Raw genomic sequence first — 22779 nt, forward strand, 5'->3', positions numbered from 1 at the left:
ATGTCTTCCAGATCAGAGGAGGATCTCTGCTGTCCTGTCTGCCATGAAATCTTTAAAAATCCTGTTGTGCTGTCATGTAGCCACAGCTTCTGTAAAGACTGTCTGCTGAGATGGTGGAAGGGGAAAGAAAGACGCGAGTGTCCGTGCTGTAAGAGAAGATCCTCAAAGAGTGATCCACCTCGTAATCTGGCGTTAAAGAACCTGTGTGAGGCCTTCTTACTGGACAGAGATCACAGATGCAGTCTGCACTCTGAGAAACTCCAGCTCTTCTGTCTGGACCATCAGCAGTCGGTGTGTCTCATCTGCAGAGATTCAAAAACACACAACAACCACAGATTCAGACCCATCGATGAAGCTGCACAGGATCTCAAAGAGGAGCTCCAGAAATCCCTGAAGCCCTTAGAGGAGAAACTGAAGATCTTTAAAGAAGTGAAAGGAAACTGTGATCAAACAGCAGAACACATTAAGGTCCAGGCCCGACACACAGAGATGCACATTAAGGAGCAGTTCAAGAAGCTTCGCCGGTTTCTGCAAGAGGAAGAGGAGGCCAGGATCTGTGCTCTGAGGGACGAAGAGGATGAGAAGAGTCAGGTGATGAAGGAGAAGATTGAGGCTCTGAGCAGAGATATAGCAGATCTTTCAGACACCATCAAAGTCACAGAGAAGGAGCTGAGAGCTGAAAACGTTTCATTCCTGCAGAACTACAAGGCTGCAGTGCAGAGAGTCCAGCAGCGCCCCCTGCTGGAGGATCCACAGCTGGTCTCAGGTGCTCTGATCAACGAGGCCAAACACCTGGGCAACCTGAGCTTCATCATCTGGAACAAGATGAAGGAGATGGTCTCCTACACTCCTGTGATTCTGGATCCAAACACTGCTCGTCCAGAACTCGTCATGTCTGAAGATCTGACCAGCGTGAGAGCTGGAGAGAAACGGCAGCTTCCTGCAAACCCAGAAAGGTTTGATTACGACATCAGTGTCCTGGGCTCTGAGGGCTTCAACTGTGGGACTCACAGCTGGGACGTCGAGGTTATAAATGATGAATCCTGGGGCCTCGGTGTGATGAAGGGGTCTGTCCGGAGAAAGGGAAAAATACCGACTAGATTCTGGGAAATTTGTCTCCTTGATGGAAAGTATGTAGCAGCCTCCCCACCACCCCCGCATACATTTCTCTCAGTGAAGAAGAAGCTCCGGAGGATCAGAGTTCATCTGGACTTTGACAAAGGAAAGCTGTCTTTCTTTAATCTAGATACCAACACACACATACACACCTTCACACACACCTTCACTGGCACTCTGTTTCCGTACATCGCCACCCTGAATTATCTCCCACTGAAGATTTTACCAGCGAAGGTCTCTGTGACCGTGGAACAGCACGCAGTCCCTTCATTTACACACTCTTAGCTGAGCATGCTATGTTTGTATGTGTGTGTGTCCCTTTTCTCAGAACCAGTGTGCACAGTACACAGGCCGAGATGTAAAGAAGGATGTCGGTACTCTTCTGGTTTAACGCAGTTGTGACTCTGAGAAGAAGTAACATGTAAAAGGTGTAAATCGGGAACTGATGGGGGAACATGAGGAAGACGATGGTGATGATGAACCTGGTGCTGGAGATACTATGATTCGCTCGAGCTTAAGAAATCATTAAATACTTTTAAGCGTATTTATACTATACATGTTCTAGTTGTTATGAAAGAAAAAAATACATGTTTATATCTGTGTGTGTGTGTGTGTGTGTGTGTGTGTGTACTAGGGGTGCTGCAATACATCGGGATTGACAATAACGGTATATATATATATAAATATATAAATAAATATATATAAATACACTTGTGTACAGTTAGTTACTCTCTCCACCTGCCTATTCTCATATTGACTGTAAGTAATTTGCAAAGATTATACAAAATGCACATTAAACAAAATGAAAGATGAATTTGACTGATAACATTATAAATATTATTTAAAAACTTTCTTTACATTGCATCAAATATTTCGATGACATCTGACACTGTGACCCTAACATGTATAAATACTCTCATGTAATACATAAGTAGGCCTACATGTTCTTCTACATGTGTTTCTATTGTTTACCTGCATTTCTTATACATTACCTTCGTCGATCTGATCTTTAGTGAAGAGACACAAAACAAAAAAGGCGAGAGGACACAACGTGTCGTCAGTAGATTATATTATTCTCTTTAAAAAAGACTTCATTACAAGAGTTGACTTCATCCATTGAGACAAAGTCTTTACATGTTCAGTGTCCTAAACACCGTTCATCACGAACACAACAAGAAACCCCAGAGCTCAGGTCTGAGGCTCTGGACTCACAAAGTGTCGTGTCGACGACGAGCTCCAGAAACCTTTATTTTAATATCAGGAGGCTATTGTTTAACATTCAAACCTAGCTTTGAGGATGACACCAGGGTTGTAACGGTACACGGCGGTATATTGAGTGTGTGTGAGTTAAAGGTGCAGACAGCAGCACCTACAGGATAAGTTAATAATACTCGGACATTATTTTAAAACTCACAGCTGATGTTATTTTATTATCTAGCAGAGATGTATTAGTGCTGCTAACATGTAAACTAACATGCTTTAGTGAATTATATTAATGAATGAGGCTTAAAGGGCTTTACAATTCATAAAACATTATAGATACACGCTCACTTATTTTAATCAGGTTTATAAATCTGTTCTCATTCCTTTGGGGGTGATTGAAAATGATAAAATACAAATAGCATTTAGAATGGTGTAATACCGTGACACCTTCACAGTTATTGTACTGTGAGACTCTCGCAGCGTTACAACCCTGGATGACAAAGTCAGGAGGGTTCATCGATTCCCCTCATGTGAGCGTGAGGAGACACTTCATGGTCATTAATATACTTTAGTTTTAGCAAATGAAATGTGGTTCAGAAATTCATTCAATCGCCTTTTAATGAAGAGCTTCAACCACAAAGAGGTAGCAGGAAGTTCTACCCCCCAGGTGTGCAGGCTCCTAGTGCGCAGAGCAGCAGCTGGAGCCGTGTTTCCATTCATGTATTTAATGCACAGTTTGAAGTATTGCTTTAGGAAAGCTGTGTGGACATAGTGTTATATGAACTCTTGGATCTGGTGGAGGCCGGAAACATGCGAACATTAGCACGTTAACATGCAAACTGCAGCTAACTGAGTCTGAAATGTCCTAAAGTGGCCACCGTACAAATACTTTAGAGTCAGGGAACAACTTGACCTTAACTCTAGCGCCACCTTTGGGACAAACTTTACATTTTTAGCCTCACTTGAAGAACATTCATCAAGTTAAAGACTGGGATTTAACGAGCTTCTCATAAGATATTTTTGGGCAGTCAGATCAGAATGAACCAGAATAGAGATTCACCTTAAGTTGATGTTATTTTAAAGATGCAGCCTGACTGATATCTGGAAACACACTTGATAAACTGCAGTTTGTTGTAAAGAAAACGTGCTACATGTTGTTCACTTTGTACAGAGCGGTCACCAGTTTGGTATTGAAGCACAGTTTTCATGATAACAACAAAGATCAGACAAACCTGTCCCAAGGCAACGAGACATCCACTTTATATCTGCACTCATCAGTATCTTTATATAAAAATGTATCTAATTACATTCATCAAGTGGACACAAACATAACAATTGGATAATGATGTTCCTCCGTGTCTGCTGGATGTGCAATCTACTGCTGTGGATGTGGGCATCGGCAAAACGTATCTTTGCCACCTGAAGTCAGTTTATTTAGAATATTTTCACCGCCTTACCTTGCCTGCAGAGAGCCCTTTCCGACGGGGAACTGAAGCAGTTATCGACGCTCTATTCAAAGCCACCAGACTCCATTGACAAAAACAGATATTTTACCTGGCAGAACATGGACATGGCTGGTCTCCCGCTGGCCTTGATTGGTTAGTTAGTTTGTTATTGTGTGACTTTGGTGAATCCGAACTAACCCTTTAAAACACCAAAGGCAAACAATAACACAAATAAACTAACCGATCGAGGAGGCGGGAGAACAGCAACTCCCGTGTTCTGAGAGGTAAAATGACTGTTTTTGTCAAAGGAGTCTGGTTGCGGCTTCATTTCCCTGTCGGAAAGGGCTGACAGCAACTAAAGCACTGGAAATATGGTTAGTATGACTAAAATATGTTTGCTGCACATTGCTTTACTGCTGTGCTGGTACATCTGTCGGTTTCTCCAAACCGGGGGCGTGCCGACCGCCATCTACTGTAGGTAATACACTGACTACGGATACCTCATACAACCCACTTCAAATAATCAGAACTATAATCATTGACTAACTAGAACTCATACTGCATTTAGAAATCTCAGCGTCCGTTATGATTCCAGTTGCAACAGCAGAAAAGCATAAATTATGATCCTTCAGTGCCTGTTCGCTGTCCAGGACTAAATGCATAGTGAATCAAAACCTGTGCATATCGCTCTCTAACCCGCTCCCCCCTGAATACACTTCACATTAGTCCCTCCGCCATCTGACAGACAACCAGCCTGTATCGGCCCCCCTCCCTCCTGTTTCACACCAAACGCGAAGCAAATTCTTCATGCGGTGTGATCAATTAAATCAGAGCAACATCTGTTTACTTTGGGGTCCAGCGCTGTCGTGAACCAGAGGAGGGAATAAGGGGAGCAGAGAATTGGCTTTGCATTTGGTGTGAACTCGTCATTACCCAAAACATTTACCCTCCGCCACATCCAGGACGTTACCGTTTGACGTTTTACCTGCAGCCCTTAAAGAACAAGTATTAACCTTCCTGACGGGGAAGGCTGCTTAGTGACTGATCATTGACAGTGCAGCCGAACAGGGCGACAAAAAAAAGTCCAAATTAATACTAAATATAAAAGAAAAACTTCTTCTTCTTCTTCTTCTTCTTCTTCTTCTTCTTCCCTCCAGCCGTCTGTCCGTCCCTCCTCTCTCTCTGGCACAGTCTGGGCGTCCAGTGGAGTTCGTATAAAAAGGCTTCTCTCCTCCGCCCGCTGCTACATGATGATCCGCGGCTCCGGCACCGACTCGTTGATGGATTTGTGAGGCAGCACGTTGGCTCCGTTCAAGTAAAGCTCGTCGTTCACGATCACATCCTCTCCCAACACCGTCACGTTCTCCATACGAACCTGCACAAAGCTCAAGTGTTACCGTGTTGTTGACCGGGGGCCTGGGACACGCTGGATTTATTAATAGTTGTGGTAGAGACAGATCAGTGAACTCACCCACTGGCCGACGGAGGAGCTCCACCCCACGATGCAGCTCTCCAGCCAGGAGTGCGATCGAACCCGCGCTCCCTTCAGCACCGTGCAGCGTTTTATCCTCACGCCGTCCTCCACCACCACGCCGGCGCCGATGGTGACGTTCGGGCCGATGGTGCAGTTCTCCCCGATCTGCGCGGTCGGGTCCTGCAGAGCGAGGCGAGAATGAAAGGTTATCGTTATTATTATTATCATGGAGCACGATTTGTTTATTTGACATCGTGCAGCGTCCACGAGCTGAACTCACCACCAGAACGTTGCCAAGGAAACCGGGTCCCGTGCGTAGCCTCTCGGGAGCGTGTTGTCGTAGCGACTGAAGGTACATACACATCCCTGTCAGGAAGTCTTTCGGCTGACCGATGTCCATCCAGAAACCTGCAGACAGGGAGAGCAGTGAGTTAGTTAGCAGGAGAGGAACCGAAGGTCACATGATCAGCAGACACTTCTCACATCTTAACGTTTTTAACTATATATTTTGGTAAATGGACTTTTATTTGTGGCGCGCCTTTTTACACTACAGCCAACATTTAGCTATAAAGAAACACTACCTCCTCCTGACGCCCCTTTAACCACATGAAGAATTATTTCTGCAGGTCTGGATCTTAAGCTGAGCAAATGTTAGCTGCAGCCAAACAGCATCAGAGAAACGCTGATTTCTAGCGTGAAACTTCTTTATTCAGTGTTGGTAAACATTTTTCAACACTGGGTCCGTTTTTCTGCAGAGGAGGAGGACTATCGGGATAATTCGGCTCCCATATAAATCCTCCTGAAAGATGGACACCAAAGGAATCCGAACCAGGAGATCTGACTGCAATGACAACAATGATGGTGAAGACAGCATGTAGCTAAATCTGAATCAGCCGGCACGTTTGAGTGAGCTGAGAGACAGGTCAACTTCCCACCACATCATCATGTTACTATAGTTTCTTACATAACTAAATAAACCACTGGGAACACAATGCATGTCTGTGCGCTTGATGAGGATCCCCAGCAGCACGCTAACTTAGCTTAGCATAAAGGCTGGAAACATTAAGCCTGGCTCAAGTAGAAACTACCTACCAGCACTTCTAAAATCTCACAAGTCGTTTGTTTATTCTGAACAATCAATTTATAAAAGTCAGACCGTGCTGTAAACATCATCACAGTTCAAAGAGCCACTTCCTGCTTCAACTGTCGTCTACATGCTGCATTCATGTGTTGGCAGAATAATCAGAAAGATTTGTTCTGGGAACATTCATGCAAACGTTGGTACACAACTCGCCCAGTTCACATTATGTTACGCAGAAACATGGCGGAACAAATGTTGGATTAATGTTGAGACACTTTTTATAGATTCACGTATTGTTATTTATAATATTGTATTAGGTTGTAACTGATCGTTGCTGTCCACGTAGAGAGACTTAGATTAGTTCATTATAAGAATGAACTCAGATAATAAATCAGGTAAAGCAATGTTTGAGTGTTTTAGTGAATGTCCTGGTGCCGCAACAAGTCTGGGACAAAAACAATTAAAAAAAGAAATCTGAGATTTTACAGAGAGTTTAAAACAAAGTGTGTAATCTGAAAAACAATTCACAGATTAACTAAAATATTTGTTAGTTGCAGCGATAAATAAAATAAATGTGTGTGTGTTATAGATTAGTGTTGTACTGCAGTAGTAGTCATAGTTACCCTGTAGCTTCATCGTGTACAGCTGCCCCTCCTCTGCCATCACAGGAAATATCTCTTTCTCTATGGATGTTGGTCTCAGCTACACACACACACACACACACACACACACACACACACACACACACACACACACACTCAAGGTAAGTATAAATGTGGGAATTTAACATATTTGTATGTATATATATATATATATATATATATATATATATATATATATATATATATATATATATATATATGTGTGTGTGTGTGTGTGTGTGTGGGGGGGTCACCTGGATCCTGCTGAGCATGCTGGGATTGAAGATGTAGATGCCGGCGTTGATCTTGTTGGAGACGAAGACCTGCGGTTTTTCGACGAAGCGATGTATCCTGCCGCTGTCCGCATCAAACATCACCACGCCGTACTTTGAGGGCTCCTCCACCCGCGTTACCTTCACACACACACACACACACACACACACACACACACACACACACACACACATAAAATGGGCTGAAATTAAGTTAACACATCTGTTCTCCTGTCTCATATTTTATCAATGAAACTAAATGTTTTCTCTCTACGACAATATAATACTTTATTTTCTCTTTTACCTTTAACTGTATAAATTTATACTCCATTGTCTTTGGTCTCTAACTCCCTCAACGCTCCGCTGCGGGACGTTTCTCACTGATTTCCTCACATTTCTCTCACAGTAGTTAACTTTCGTCTAGAAGAGCTAAAAACCGCCTAAATGTGACGGATGAATCTGCAGCGCTCGTCTCCCTGTGACTGGATTTACTCTGAAAGACACTTTGAACAGTCTCCGTCTGTCTCACCACGATGGTTCCCTCCTTGCCGTGGTTGTGGTGGAACTGCAGCAGGTCTTTGAACGGGAAATCACAGATGACGTCCGAGTTGAGGACGAAGAACGACTCGTTGTCGACGTTCAGCAGCTCTCGAGCCAACGCCAGCGGGCCGGCTGCGCGCACACACACACACACACACATGTTCATTTCTCCTTTTTATTAATCATATCAAAATGTTCAGTCCCAATGGATCGGACTCTACGATACACTGCGACTACACAAACTGGGAACCACGTTCTCGTGTCTGAAGGAGAGTAAGTGAAGAGAAACTCACCGGTGCCCAGAGGCTCCTTCTCGTGAGACAGAGAGATACGAATCCCAAGCTGAAGAGAAGAGAAGAGATTTCTGTAACACAACATGTTCATAAACAGCTGTCGGGGCGTCGGCTCTACCAGACTCCCAACAAGAGCAAAATAATCCAATGGGCAAAGAGTTTAAAGGAATACTTTCCCTTAAAATGACCATTTCTATATCAAGTACTGACGTTTTTTGTTTAATGTAACACGAGGCGAGTATTTGACATATAAATGGTGAAACTGTTGCAGCAGTAAAGTTTGCATCATGCCAGACTTTGACTTCAAATAAAAATGTATTTCAAATCAAAAAGATAAAACAGCAGAAAGAAAAGACCGAGCTGGAAATCTGTGCAGACGATGAACAAACAGTGAAAGCTCCGTTAAGATGCAACAATACGACTTCCTTCTGGCCTTCAAAATAAAAGAGGGGTTTTTAAACTAATTCACCTTCACTGAATAAAAGATCGATTGACAGTTGATGAAGCTGTAACATGCATCCTCACACTCTTCCACACAGGAGAGAACTGTTGTTGATGAAACGTCCCGTTCAATTCTATCCACCTCTCTCGTAATGTGCAGAAATATACCTGACACCATGTAAGTGGAAAAATATGTTTTGTGATTTGTGTGAATTGACCCTTCAGGAAAAGCCACAGCTGTTAGTTACTATAAAACATTCAGTGTGTGTGTGTGTGTGTGTGTGTGTTGAACATACTCTCTCCTCCTGGATTCTCATCTCTCTGTCCAGCAGCTCCGACATGTAGCTCACTGCCAAAATCACATGGTCCACCCCGGCCTGCGCACACACACCACACACACACACACACACACACACACACACACACACACACACACACACACACACACACACACACACACACACACACACACACACACACACACACACACACAATGAAACGTCAGCAACAATTAACACATTTATTGAGGCTTCAAAAACCCAAATTCATCAAGAGATGAAGTTATGAACACAATAAAATAAGATTTTGTTCTCTCTCTCTGTCTCTCTCTCTCTCTCTCTCTCTCTCCTCTCTCTTCTCTGTCTCTCTCTCTCTCGGTCTCTCTCTCTCTCTGTCTCTCTCTCTCTCTGTCTCTCTCTCCCTCTCTCTGTCTCTCTCACACTCTCTCTCTCTTCTCTCACACTCTCCTCTCTCTCTCGCTCTCCTCTCCCTCTCTCTGTCTCTCTCACACTCTCTCTCTCTCTCTCACTCTCTCTCTCCTCTCTCTCTCTCCCTCTCTCTGTCTCTCTCACACTCTCTCTCTCATCATCACACTCTCTCCTCTCTCTCTCTCTCTCTCTCCCTCTCTCTGTTCTACTCATCACAGCTCTCTTCTCATCTCTCTCAGCAAAACATCTCTCTCCTCTCTCTCTCCCTCTCTCTCTCTCCCTCTCTCTGTCTCTCGCACACTCTCTCTCTCTCTCTCTCGCTCACCTCTCACTTCGCTCAATCCTCATTCTCTCATCTCTCTCTCTCTCTCATCTCTCTCTCACTTATCGTTCATCACATCTCTCCCTCTCTCTCTCTCCCTCCCTCTCCCTCTCTCTCACTCTCTCTCACCGTTCTCTTTCCTCCTCCTCCTCGTAATATTTATTATTATTATTATTATTATTATTATTATTATTATTATTATTATTATTAATAATGACAATAATATTGTTCAGGCAGTTTTCTTAGTTTCTTATTTTAAATATTTCACAGTTTTAAGGACTAACTGAACAAAGCGTGCTTTTATTTTGAAACCATGGACCGGATGTTTGCTGTGTCGCGTTGTCTGTTATGACGCTGAGCGGCTCGACCGGAAACCAAACAAGCAAGTCGGATTTGAACGATCTTACGTGTCATTCCCCGAGTTTCACGTCTCCTGGACAGTTTTGGAGAACAACATCTCGTAAGTAAGTTTTTACCCTCTTTATTCACGTTCACACAGGCTGAAGACAAGAGTAGGGCTCTAACTTATTTAGTTAGCACGCGGCGTGTCGTACAAAGCTGTAAATCAAGTCATCAGTTAGCTAAGATGAGCTAACATGGGTTAGCTACAATCACTAGGAGTTCATTTGTGTCGGAGCATTTCTTTGGTTTATACTAAGCATGCATTCATTCATTCATTCCATTCATTCATTCATTCATTCATTGTTGCCTTTTTACAGTGGATAACGCACTGTATCCCTGTGTGGCTATAACAGCTGATTTAGCTGCTGGTGATAATAATAATAATAATTATAATAATAATAATAATAATAATAATATGTGTGCCCTTGTTTTATCGCCTGTGTATGTTGCTGTTTTGTTGAATAAATAAAACACTAACATGTGAGTACAGCCAGACTTTCATAAATAAATAATGTGATAGGATCATTAGGAAGACACGGTTTCTTTCTGTCATGGGACTTTTGAATGACTCATTCATACCTGTCGAACATATTTTATATGAGTTATTAAAGATAGATATTTAATTTACTGCTGCAATAATTCCTCAGTTAAAAAGATGAGTTGATGAACAGAAATGCAGTGGTGGAAGAAGTATTGAGAACTTTTAACTTAGTAAAAGTAATAATACCACAGTAATTACAAAAGTATTGGTATCAAAAGTGAAAGTATCTACATTATGTAGTATGGCCCATTTCAGAATAATGTATATTATGTTACTGTATTATAGTTATTAGTGCATTAATGTGTTCATCACTTTACTATTGTAGCTGGTGATTGTGAGGCTAACTTGTATTAGGGTTATAAATATATTTATTTAAGCTGGGAAGCTTGTTAGTTTCCCCTGGAGATCAATAAAGTCTTAATGATATACAGTAATAACATCAAACTTTATTTGATTATGTTTATTTGTTATGTCATAAATAAACTTGAGTAAATGTAGCGAGACTTTCCACCACTGCAGAAATGTAATTTAAGAGCAATTTTGATGATTAAATAATTGTCAACACTTTTAATTTGATGATTTGTTTTATATCATTTAAAAATAAATATCTCTTGAATGTTTTGTTTTGGCCAACAAAGAGACCAAAGACGTCAACTTGAACTAGTATTGTCTAAAGAATGACGTAGACAATTGTGAGGTGCAACCTTAACGTGAGTAATACTTCGTGGCATTCATTTGTAAAGAGAAATGTGGTTGGTCAAGTTTTACAACATACAAATCCGCCTCTTGCCCTGAACAAGGATGTTAAGCTCCTTCATCTCAGCAGCGCCTCTCTTTGGCCAAAATGTGAACTTTGTATGAACGTACGGATCTGAGAGCCAACAGCGGCAGTGAGTGACCCTTCCTGACGTTTTGTTGTCCCAGTGAGTCAGCTTTGGACCCTGACTCACGTTGTTAAACAAACCGTAACGCTTTTCTGCGGACTCTTCAAACCGTTGATAAATGTGCCACATATTACAAGATAAAAAGATTTATAACCAGGTTCTCAAAGTGCAACTACATTTCCAAATCCCAGAAACGATGGCAGCTGGAGATGATCCATGCTTATTGTTATTTTACTTGTTATTTTGTATGAAAATTAAAGTTTTTCACAAAATAAAACATCTGTTTAGCAGGTAGTGCTGGGCCATATGGAAAAATATCACAATATTGTTTTTGACTAAATCCCTCAATATCAATATTGCAACACGAGTGCAGTGTTGACGGGCTTTTGGTAATTATTTACACTGAGATGTTTGGAGCGATAATCAGCGTTACTGTGGGTTTCTCAGGGTCCCCGCAAATATCAATAAAATGCCAAGACATGAGAAGTAGGATTTTATGAATAATGTTTTTGCTGACGTTGCATTGTAAATCTCAAAATAATGAGTAATTTAATCATTTTGAATGTCACACTGATCAGGAAAATCATAAAACAACTACAACAGTCTGGTAAATTCAGATTACATAACTTTATGTAACGTTATCGTAGCTTCGTCCGTCAGCGTGACCCTCCTCTCTCCCGCTCAGGTGGTTGCTGTCTGTTGTTGAGCTGTGGTCACCCTGGTAACGGTTGCTAACGGCAGAAGCATGAAGGCTTTGATCCTGGTGGGAGGTTACGGGACCCGGCTGAGACCGCTCACGCTGAGCGTCCCCAAACCGATGGTGGAGTTCTGCAACAAACCCATCCTGCTGCACCAGGTGGAGGCTCTGGTCAAGGTGAGGAGGAGGAGGAGGAGGAGGAGGAAAGAGGAAGAGGGAAGCGAATGAGGCGGAAAGGAGGAGGACGTGTAGGATTTATATTGACAGTCTCTAAACATGACGATTGCCCCCGTGCACAAAGGTCCATGAAGAAATGTTTTGTTACTGGCCTGCAGAGCTCTGAACTCAGCCCCCTCCATCACCTCTGAGCCCCCTCCATCACCTCTGAGCCCCCTCTCTGAGCCCCCTCCATCACCTCTGAGCCCCCTCCATCACCTCTGAGCCCCCTCCATCACCTCTGAGATAATCTCCCTGCAGCCAGGTTACAGAATCTGGTGGAAAGTCTGAGAACAGCAGATTAGATGTTCTAGCAGCAGATTAAATCTAACTATCACGTCCCGTGTTCAGGAGCATCTAACCCCAGCCTGCTGATCACACACAGCTTCAGTGAAATATAATATAATATATATATAATATAATATAATATAATATAATATAATATAATATAATATAATATAATATAATATAATATAATATAATATATATATAAAATAACAGGAGCCTGTATGTGGACATCATGGAGTTTGTGCGATTTGAAGATGATGAGGACGACGATGATGCAGCGACTCAGTACATGATTGAACAAAGTCTGCTGGAGAGCAACAAACAGAAGGGAAGCCTCCGAGCCTCCACGCCACGAGACAGCAGCAGGTCAGTCTCACGTGCTTCTCTGTGACGCTTCGTTTGTTTGGGGAAATGAACTCCAACATGGTGGAGCTTCTGCGCGTTCCTTCTCTGTCCTCTGTGTTTGCAATTTTCCCTCCTTCTTAGTTGTTTATTGAAATATAATTTAACACATTTTGTGTTAATATGAATTTCTTCCACTAATCAAAAGAACTTAAAAGTGTCAAACTCCCAATGCATTAAAATATTATCAGACAAGTAAAAATATAGCAATAAATAATAAACAAAGTTAACAAAATAATTAAAATTATAAACAATAATATAAAATACAAATATAAAAATATAGAAAATATAAAAATATAAAACAATATAAAAAATATAAAGAATATAAAACAATATAAAAATATAAAACAATATAAAAAATATAAACAATATAAAAAAATATAAACAATATAAACAATATAAAAAATATGAAACAATATAAAACAATATAAAAAATATAAAGAATATAAAACGATATAAAAATATAGCAATAAATAATTAACAAAGTTAACAAAATAATTAAAATTATAAACAACAATATAAAATACAAATATAAAAAATATAAACAATATAAAAAATATAGAAAATATAAAACAATATAAAACATATAAAGAATATAAAACAATATAAAAAATATAGCAATAAATAATAAACAAAGTTAACTAAATAATTAAAATTATAAACAATATAAAATAAAAATATAAATATAAAAAATATAAAACAATATAAAGCTTTGAACTTTTCCCTTTGACCCTTTTTGTTGTTTTCCCTTTACAACCAATACATTAAAACGTAATTCATTTTTAAAATTACTTTTTGTACCGATGTTATTCTCAGCAGGTGAATGTTTTTCTGTTCCGTTTCACAGATGTTTGTGTTTAACTTGTGATCTTCTTTGCAGCTCCGGGCCTGAGTCTGCAGACAGCATCTTCGCTGCTATAAGACAAGGTGAGGGGGGGGGGGGGGTCGGGATTTACTATGAAATATACAAATTAAACTTCAAGTTATTTACATTTTAAGTTGACTCAAAGGTTTACTTCTTTAGTTTCTGATGGCTAACTGTTTGTTTCTTTTTAATGTATCCACATTGAATGTCTCTTAGAGACCAATGAAATGACAGTTTACATATCTGCTCTGTAAATCACTTCCTGTGTTCATCTTAGAGACCAATGAAATGACAGTTTACATATCTGCTCTGTAAATCACTTCCTGTGTTCATCTTAGAGACCAATGAAATGACAGTTTACATATCTGCTCTGTAAATCACTTCCTGTGTTCATCTTAGAGACCAATGAAATGACAGTTTACATATCTGCTCTGTAAATCACTTCCTGTGTTCATCTTTGAGAACAATTCAAAAACCTAAAAGGGAGAAAATTACATTTTATATTCCACTTTCTTTGCATTAATTTGATGGACCTCGTTTCTTCCTTTTAATAATAAGAACTATTAACTATACATTTACAAAAAAACACACCAACATTATTTTCTATTCCAATAAATTAATTGAATTTAATCTGATTTATTGTCCATTAGATTCGTATAGAATGGAAATCCGTCTTTGGCACTGGCATAAAAGACAACACACAAAATACACAACAATACACACCAATTATGCATCCTAAAAGTGACCATGTGACTAATAAAAGTGGCATGTAAGTCCATCAAAACATCCCAAAAATGCATAATACTCAGCCGTATCTAACAATATCAAAATGTATTACATTAAAATAAGTGATGGTGTTTGTTGCAGAATGTGAAAATCAGCTTTTATAATCAATATTGTATTTCCTAAAGCCCATATGTAGGGAAAGAACATGAGCTCCTAACATAAAACGGGAGTGGAGATGTTTACTGTCACTGTCCCTGCAGCTAACGAGAAGCTCCTGAAGGATCTCATTCTCCGACAGAGAGACGAGTTTTCACAGACGGACAGCCGAGGTTGGACTCCTCTCCATGAAGCAGCTGCTCGGAGCAACCCGAGCATCCTGGAGCTCACATTCACAGGTTCTCTGCACAGCTTCACAATAACATGAAACCCCGTTAATGAAACTGAGAGTTATCAGATCCACAAAGCATCCTGTGCTCCAGTTTCAGGCTCAGCGTCTGTGGAGAGTCGGACTCTTCGTGGTCAGACTCCTCTCTTCCTGGCAGTAGAAGGAGGTCTGATAGAAAACGCCTCCTTCCTCCTCCAACATGGAGCCCAGCCGGACAGCGAAGACAGCGACCAGGACTCCCCGCTGCTTGCAGGTAGGCTGACCTCAAAGCGCGTTACGTCCTTTTGTTTCCTACTTCCTTTCTTGTTCTCTGATCTGCTGAGTATATCTCAATGAGATTCTGATGCTCTCCATCTCCGACAACTATCACATAAATATTGCAAATACACAACAAATAAATAGTAGCCATGAATTCATATTAAGATATTAAAACACCAACGAGATGGGAGACACGGTTACAAAATAAATGTAAAATATTCAGGAAAACAGTATTAAAAATCAGAAAAATGTCCCCTGTGACTGTAAAACCACATTACATCAGATGATATTATTATTACTCATGCATTAATATAAAAGCAGGATTGTACTGTTGTAGAGCTCATTTTGAATTATATATATTATTATGCCTTGTGAATATTTGCATTATTGATTAATCTGCAGATTAATTTGAAAAAATTAAAAATAAAATAAAAGGAAAAGCAACAAATCACATGAAAAAATATTTTCCAATGAATTCCCTGTCAATCAGCTTATTGATTAATTGTTTCAGATGTACTTATATAAACTGTTGGGTAGTTTAATATATAACAAAACATATTTTATCAGCACTTCAAGTGTTTTCATATGCAAAAAATATATTTGTAACGTAACTAAGACTGTCAAATAAATGTAGTGAAGTAAAAAGTAAAATATTTTCCTCTGAATAAAGTGGAAGTATAAATATAGTATAAAATAACCCGGATGTTGTTTTAGCTTCTTCTCATCATCACTTGTACAACATCTATCATCCTGCAGCGATCCGCTCAGACCGCGCTGACCTGGTGCAGCTGCTGCTGCAGCGGGGCTCCAGGGTGAACCAGGAGGGCTGCCACGGCCGCCGCCCGCTCCACGAGGCCTCACGGCTGGGTAAAGCAGAGCTGGTGACCCTGCTGCTGGAGGCCGGAGCGCCGCCGGACCCTCGCAGCCACTGCGGCCTCACGCCGCTGGCACTGGCCGCTCAGGCCGGACACCTGCAGGTGGTGGAGACTCTGCTGAGGAGAGGTCTCTGCAGTATTACTCTCACTGTTCATATTTATATCACCTCGTTAAAACTGCAACCAGATATGGCAGATTCTAAATTAAAGGATGGCAGAGGGATCTGAGGTTAGGGACTGTATGACAATTATGTCTAATAATAATAATATAATATAATATAAAACCCTGCAGCATTAAAATTATTTTAATCACTTGATCCTCCCCTTGATATTTAAAAAATAATAAAAAAATAATAAATAATGATTTTTATTGATCCTAAATTGGAAAATTCTTGTGTGACATTGCACAGGAGTAAAGAAATACACAGTAAATATATAAATATCAACACTAGACATATATATATATATATATATATATATATATATATATATAGTACAATACAAAATATAAAGGAATAAGAATACACTATATTATACCAAACTAAAATATAAATATAGGATAGAAATATTATAGAAAAGTGTTTTCTTTAGTATTTTTGTCGGTACAATTTGTTTGGCTTTGTTTAGCCAGAGGTTATTTAACTAAAAAAGAAACCCTTAAAACTTCTGTTCCGTATATATTTATATATTAATATCAATCTAGTAGTTTAACACATGATCAGAAATGCTGTATTGCAGTATTTTAATGCACTAACACCACTTTAAATGACATTTAGTTCTCATTAGAGACATTGTCTTGATGATAGATGTTGTATTTGCATCTTTACTAAAGCCGGTCGTTTGATTGATGTTCGATTCTAGCATAGAGAATATTTATATAAAAATATAGATAGATAAAACGTTTACATTCTGCTTACAGATTAATGCTTCACGTTACTTTAATACCTCTTCCTGTGTAACTGCATTGTGAAGTTCAGCTACAGCTGATGTGAGAATTAGAAACATCAAGTGAGTCTTTTGTGCTAAATTCCCTCTCGTTGTTCGTCCTACAGGGGCGCACGTCCTATCCCAGGCGCAGGATGAGGCCTCCATCTTGTACGAGGCGTCTGCGTCTGGAGATCCGGCGGTCATCACTCTGTTGCTGGAGTACGGCGCCGACGCCAATGTAGCCAAACAGACGGGACACATGCCGATCCACCGCGTCGCACACCGAGGACACCTGCAGTAAATGTTAAAAATTACATCATATTCCCTGAGACCATCGTTTGTTCTGCTTGATTCTGCAAGGTAGTCAGTGTGTGTGTGTGTGTGTGTGTGTGTGTGTGTGTGTGTGTGTGTGTGTGTCTCAGAGTTTTAAATCTGCTGATTCCAGTCACTTCTAAAGGAGAAGTCAATGACAGCGGGATAAGTCCTCTACACTCTGCTGCTGCAGGAGGACATGCAAACTGCATCAAGGTGTGTGTGTGTGTGTGTGTGTGTGTGTGTGTTACCTGCATACTGTCTTTACCCGACTTTATGTGTCAAACCAAATGATTAAACTTCACACCCGAGTAGCTGGAACGTAGAAAAGGACTAAAACAATTAATAACTTAAATACAATCGTGGCCTTTTTCCTGACTAATTGTTGTGTTCCGTATAATTTCTTGGAAAACACTTTCCCCATCTCCCCAACTCAGGTCTTGCTGGATGCAGGTTATGACCCCAACTACATGCTCCATCCCTGGGCTCAGCGTAGCTATGACGACGAGAGGAAGTCGGCGCTCTTCTTCGCGGTTTTAAATAACGACGTGCCGTCAGCCAAAATGTTGCTGGAGGCCGGGGCCATGACCAACCAAGACCCAATCAAATGTCTGCAGGTGTGTGTGTGAGTGTGAGTGAGTGAGTGTGTGTGTGTGTGAGTGTGAGTGAGTGAGTGTGTGTGTGTGTGTGAGTGTGAGTGAGTGAGTGTGTGTGTGTGTGTGAGTGTGAGTGAGTGAGTGTGTGTGTGTGTGTCATTAAACCAGACAAACTAAATAGAAGAAGATCAATCTCATGTCTGTGTCTTAAGTACGGCGCTGGAGTCAAGATGTAGTTAGCTTAGCTTAGCATAACGCACTCTTTTGTATCACGCTTGTTTACGCGCTGGAACTGTTTCACAGCGTTCTGAAGTCTTGTGTTCACGGTGAGGTTGCCAGGTTTGGTAACATTGTGACTTTGCTCGCTGATCATATCTGGCAACCAAAGCTACACCCGGAGATGTTTCACGGAAGTACTTAGCGAAAGGATACGCTGTTGTTCGTCAAGAAATAGTCACACCAATGATGACAATATTGTCTGTGTATCCCTGAGCAGAAACCTTTGTGTTACTGTCTTTAGATTTCACTGCGTGTGGGCAACTATGAGTTGATCAACCTGTTGCTGAGGTTTGGAGCCAACGTCAACTATTACTGCAAAATAAACACAACTCACTTCCCCTCGGCGCTGCAGTACGCTCTCAAAGACGAGGTGAACCACCACTCCTGCTATTGTTGCATTTAATAAAACATCTTTATTTGAATTCACAGATGTTTCTGTTTGGTGTGTCAGGTGCTTCTCAGGATGCTGTGTAACTACGGTTACGATGCGGGACGTTGCTTTGACTGTCCCTACGGCAACGGCTCCCACGTCCCTGAAGACTACGCGGGATGGAGCGAGACTGTGATCAACAACACCATGGTGACGAACCTTATCAGAACTACAGAAAGATATATATATTTATTGGCATTTAAATCCTAAAAACATCTGAAAGTAAAATACAGTTTGGATACAGAAGGATACATTCCACGTCTTATTACCTTATTTGCTGTCTTTTGTTCGGACTTGAAGTCTGTTTGCACGGATATGCTTTCATTTGTCCAGTGATTACAATGTATACAGTTGTTCGGGTGAAATCTACCTTTAAGATTTATCCTCTGGAGACAATAAATGTCTGCAACAAAATGTAATTTTCATTTCCTGCATGCTGAATCTGTTAATCACATCTATTGATGTTTGTTTCGTCAGATTGTAAAATCTCTTGTGTTGGTTGTGTCAGTTCTGCGAGGTGATCTCCGTCTCCTGGCTGAAGCACCTCTCAGGTCAACTGGTTCTGGTCCTGTTGGACTACCTGGATCACGTGACCTTGTGCTCCAAGCTGAAGGCGGCTGTGATGGAGCAGCAGCAGTGGCCCGACATCTGCAGGCTGCAAGGTGAATTAAATCAAACTTCATGAATCCCTGCGATCAAGAACGAAACCATCTTCCTCCATGTTTCCTCCTCCTCTGCAGAAAACGCTCGCTGTCTGCAGCATCTCTGTCGGCTGCAGGTTCGTCGTTGTCTCGGTCGCCTTCGGCTCAGATCGCCGGTGTTCATGAGCTTCGTGCCGTTACCGGAGCGCCTGAAGGACTACATCCTGTACCGGGAGCACGAGCTGTACGTCATGCAGAGAGGCACGGCGGGGTGACGAGAGGACCAAAAGTATTTAACTCGTGTGCATCCATTTAAACTATATCCGCATTAAATTAAATTAAATTAAATATATATATAGTTACATTTTCTAACTAACTTTTTAAATGTTAACCTTTTATATTCCAGTTTGTTCACATAATGCCACCATTGTTTTTGTTTTTTTAAACACAAAAATGTATTTATTTGCTGTTTGCTGGTTGTTAATATATGTAAATTATTAGCAACATTGATTGTGATTGATGCCCCGAGTGGAAACCAGGAAAGTTAGCAGGTATTTGCTATAAAAAGAAACTCACACCTTTTCCAAAACGTATGTCACGTGCACGAACACATCCGAAAATTAAAAAAGTCCCTATTGAGACACAAGGATTAAACATGCATAAATAAATGTTTTGTATTTTTCTATTAAAACGTATTAATTTCCTGAAAGACAGGGTTTACTGTTTGTTATGGTCTATATTTATCACAGATCAGGAGGATCATTTCACAACACAACTGTGCATTAGAGTTCTTACTTCATCACAATGTGATGCTGCTGAAATGAATAAAGGATTATTTATTACCCTGCTTGTTGTCTTTTAATAATGGTGACACAGATATCAAAGTGTAAAGAAAATAAAGGGCGTAAGATTAAAGTATAAAGTATTTAAACTGCAGGTGGTGATTTCAACCCAGAGAAAATACATTGAACATTTGTCTCATCCGACACGGAGACTTCTGCAGCAGGTTCACGTGATGCGTCTGGACAGTAAATTACAACACGAGCCCAAAAGCTTCTGGAAAGATTTAATCTCACTTTACTTCCACTGTTCTAACAAACAGTCAGGATGATGTCAGATGCAGAAAATGCTGCTAAATAACTCTGATCAATCATTGAGGCTAATATCCATGATGAGACATCATGATGATCTGAGAGGACACGAGGACCATCGCTGCTTTAGACTCAAACATGTTTGACGTGGTGGAGAACTGACCCAAACAGGAGGACGTTAATGTGCATGCAGCTCCTTAAAATGTGAAGTGAAACAAACCAAAGACTAAAGATTGCGTCCAAACACACACACACACACGCTCACACACACACACACACACACACACAAAGAAGTGTTGGGCTCACTCTGGTTTTTGTCTGAAGCTGAGTCAGCAGCGGCAAATAATACTGCGTAATTCTGACATTTCACACACTGTGTCTCTGAATTTCTTTACATTTTATACATTTGTGGGGTGGTAGGGGGGGATACATGTAAAAGACAAAACATTTACCCACACACATGGGTAAAAGGTACAATAAAAAAATAAATTATCACCTCCATAAACCAAAAATAAAATATTCATATTTGCTCTGTCTTATTCCAGCTCCTGGGGTTGAGTTGCTGTCCAGCAGGGGGCGGTGCTGCGTCACAGCCGGCCTCTGGAGCTTGATGAAGGAAGCATAAATGGACAAATGTGATTGGCTAACACATCTCATCAGGACCAATCGGATGAGATAAGTGGTGATATCTTTAAATGAACTGTGCCCAATTTGGTTGACAACCACAGGATGATGAACTGTCATTTAGTTTGTCATTTACGGAGCTCTGCGAGGCTTTCTGGTGATTTTCATGTTAAATAGTTTTCTCTCGTGTGTTTAAGACGTAAGAACATCTTAAGTTTTAAGTCCCCCCCCGAAAAAAGATGCTGTGAAACAGGTGGGAAAATAAAGTTTTGGAAAGTGAATGTGTTTATTTTGTACGTTATCTTTTTATTTAATAAAAGCAGGTGTCATAAGAATGTGTTGTAATACTTATTTCGGCCACAAGAGGCGCCACTATCCCTTGTTCTATATAGAAATAAAAACATTCATGTTTTCTTCCAGGTGAGGTGATTTAGCGCCAATTAAAATAAATTTCTAGCCAAAAGAAAGGCAGTAAAGTTACACAACATGCTAACACACAATATAATGGACATCGTGTTTGGAGAGCATAAAGAAAATAAAACTCCCCAGGAAGAAAACATGAATGCTTTTAGTCTTTTCTTTTCACAGACGGAAGAAATATATAGGAAACTTAAAATATTATCTTTTTCCCCACCTGTTATTAAGTCATAAACACAGGAGAGAAATCTATTTTGATCAGACTTCTTTTCTCACTTGTCCTCTCTGGGCTTCCGTACAACCGGGCAACATTATCATTAAAAACCTTGAATTGATCACGATGATTTAAACATCATGTTTCAGAAGAATTATGTTTTTCAAATAAACGATTCCAATCAAATTATAATGAAAAGAATCTGGAGCGAAAGGAGTTGAAGTGGAGTATTTCTCTGGAACACAGTTCCTTGCAATGAACATGGATTTAAATATTTTGTATGGTTTTGCGCAGATTTGCCATATTGTGATTTTATCTCACACACACACACACACACACACATATATACATATATATATATATATATATATGTATATAATATATGTAAGAAAAATATTCTTTTTATTAAATATTCTTGTTATTCAACCATATCACAGAGCCCTAACTTAAGGAATAAGGCTGGTATTATTCTATATGTTTCTTATCGTCAACAGATCGCATTAAAAAGACCCAAACCAACAATGTGTGTTTATCTTTCAACACTTCCTGTCTGTGGCTCTCGGCATCAAACCCATTTGTTCCTCCTGAAGATACAAATGAAAAGATTAAAAATGGCTCACAGATACAAAGCTGACAACACAATCCCACCACAAGGTCCATTAAATCGCTGCTTCTGGAGCTTTTGATCAAAGCACACCAGACATTTCTATTTTTCTGAGCACGTTAAGGACTTTATCTTAAAAGTAGAAATTTAAATTCACTCTTGACTTTGGAAAAACAGCAACAGGAAGCAGAAATAAGTAGCCGCTCTGAAGCTTTCTATCTTTAAAAGCCAACATGGACTGAAAGCTCCAGAAAAGCTGCTAAAAGGAAGTTGTGGGACGATTGTTTTCAACTTGTTTCCAAAGTCAAGAATAAAGAAACTTTTAGGGACGCTGGCGGCCGAGGGGGTCTTAAGACGGCGACCATGAACCCCAACATCCCCAGATGGTCTCTCTACATTTGGTTAAAAATAATCTCATACATAAAAAAATAACTTTAAACATTTAAAAGGATCAGTTTTCATCGGTGTAGTTTATAGCAACGTTTTCTCAAACGGGAGGAAATAGTGCATTTGTTGGGGACTATTTTCTGCGGCGGATTAATCCACATTTGGTGCTCTAGTGAGTATTTG

At 40.3% G+C, this 22779-nt stretch overlaps 3 protein-coding genes across 3 annotated transcripts; 2 read left to right on the forward strand and 1 right to left on the reverse strand.

Annotated features, from left to right (window-relative positions):
* LOC115007775 (nuclear factor 7, ovary-like) lies at window positions 1-1401 on the forward strand. Its single transcript, XM_029430740.1, has one exon. The coding sequence runs from the start codon at window positions 1-3 to the stop codon at window positions 1399-1401; it is 1401 nt and encodes a 466-aa protein (XP_029286600.1).
* Window positions 1402-2194: 793 nt separating this feature from the next.
* Window positions 2195-8879, reverse strand: gmppb (GDP-mannose pyrophosphorylase B). Its single transcript, XM_029431013.1, has 8 exons — window positions 8803-8879; window positions 8066-8114; window positions 7762-7904; window positions 7215-7373; window positions 6943-7021; window positions 5519-5646; window positions 5236-5418; window positions 2195-5139 (listed from the first exon to the last, which is right to left on the reverse strand). Exons 1-8 carry the CDS (start codon window positions 8845-8847, stop codon window positions 5008-5010), a joined length of 918 nt encoding a protein of 305 aa, XP_029286873.1. The 5' UTR covers window positions 8848-8879; the 3' UTR covers window positions 2195-5007.
* Window positions 8880-12795: 3916 nt separating this feature from the next.
* On the forward strand, window positions 12796-20094 carry asb14a (ankyrin repeat and SOCS box containing 14a). Its single transcript, XM_029431009.1, has 12 exons — window positions 12796-12929; window positions 13846-13892; window positions 14817-14951; window positions 15036-15194; window positions 15956-16201; window positions 17127-17298; window positions 17424-17529; window positions 17751-17930; window positions 18430-18558; window positions 18640-18768; window positions 19127-19280; window positions 19359-20094. Exons 1-12 carry the CDS (start codon window positions 12796-12798, stop codon window positions 19532-19534), a joined length of 1767 nt encoding a protein of 588 aa, XP_029286869.1. The 3' UTR covers window positions 19535-20094.
* The last annotated feature ends 2685 nt before the right edge of the window (window positions 20095-22779 follow it).

This window comes from Cottoperca gobio, chromosome 5 (assembly GCF_900634415.1).
Source record: "Cottoperca gobio chromosome 5, fCotGob3.1, whole genome shotgun sequence".
Taxonomy (NCBI): Eukaryota; Metazoa; Chordata; class Actinopteri; order Perciformes; family Bovichtidae; genus Cottoperca; species Cottoperca gobio.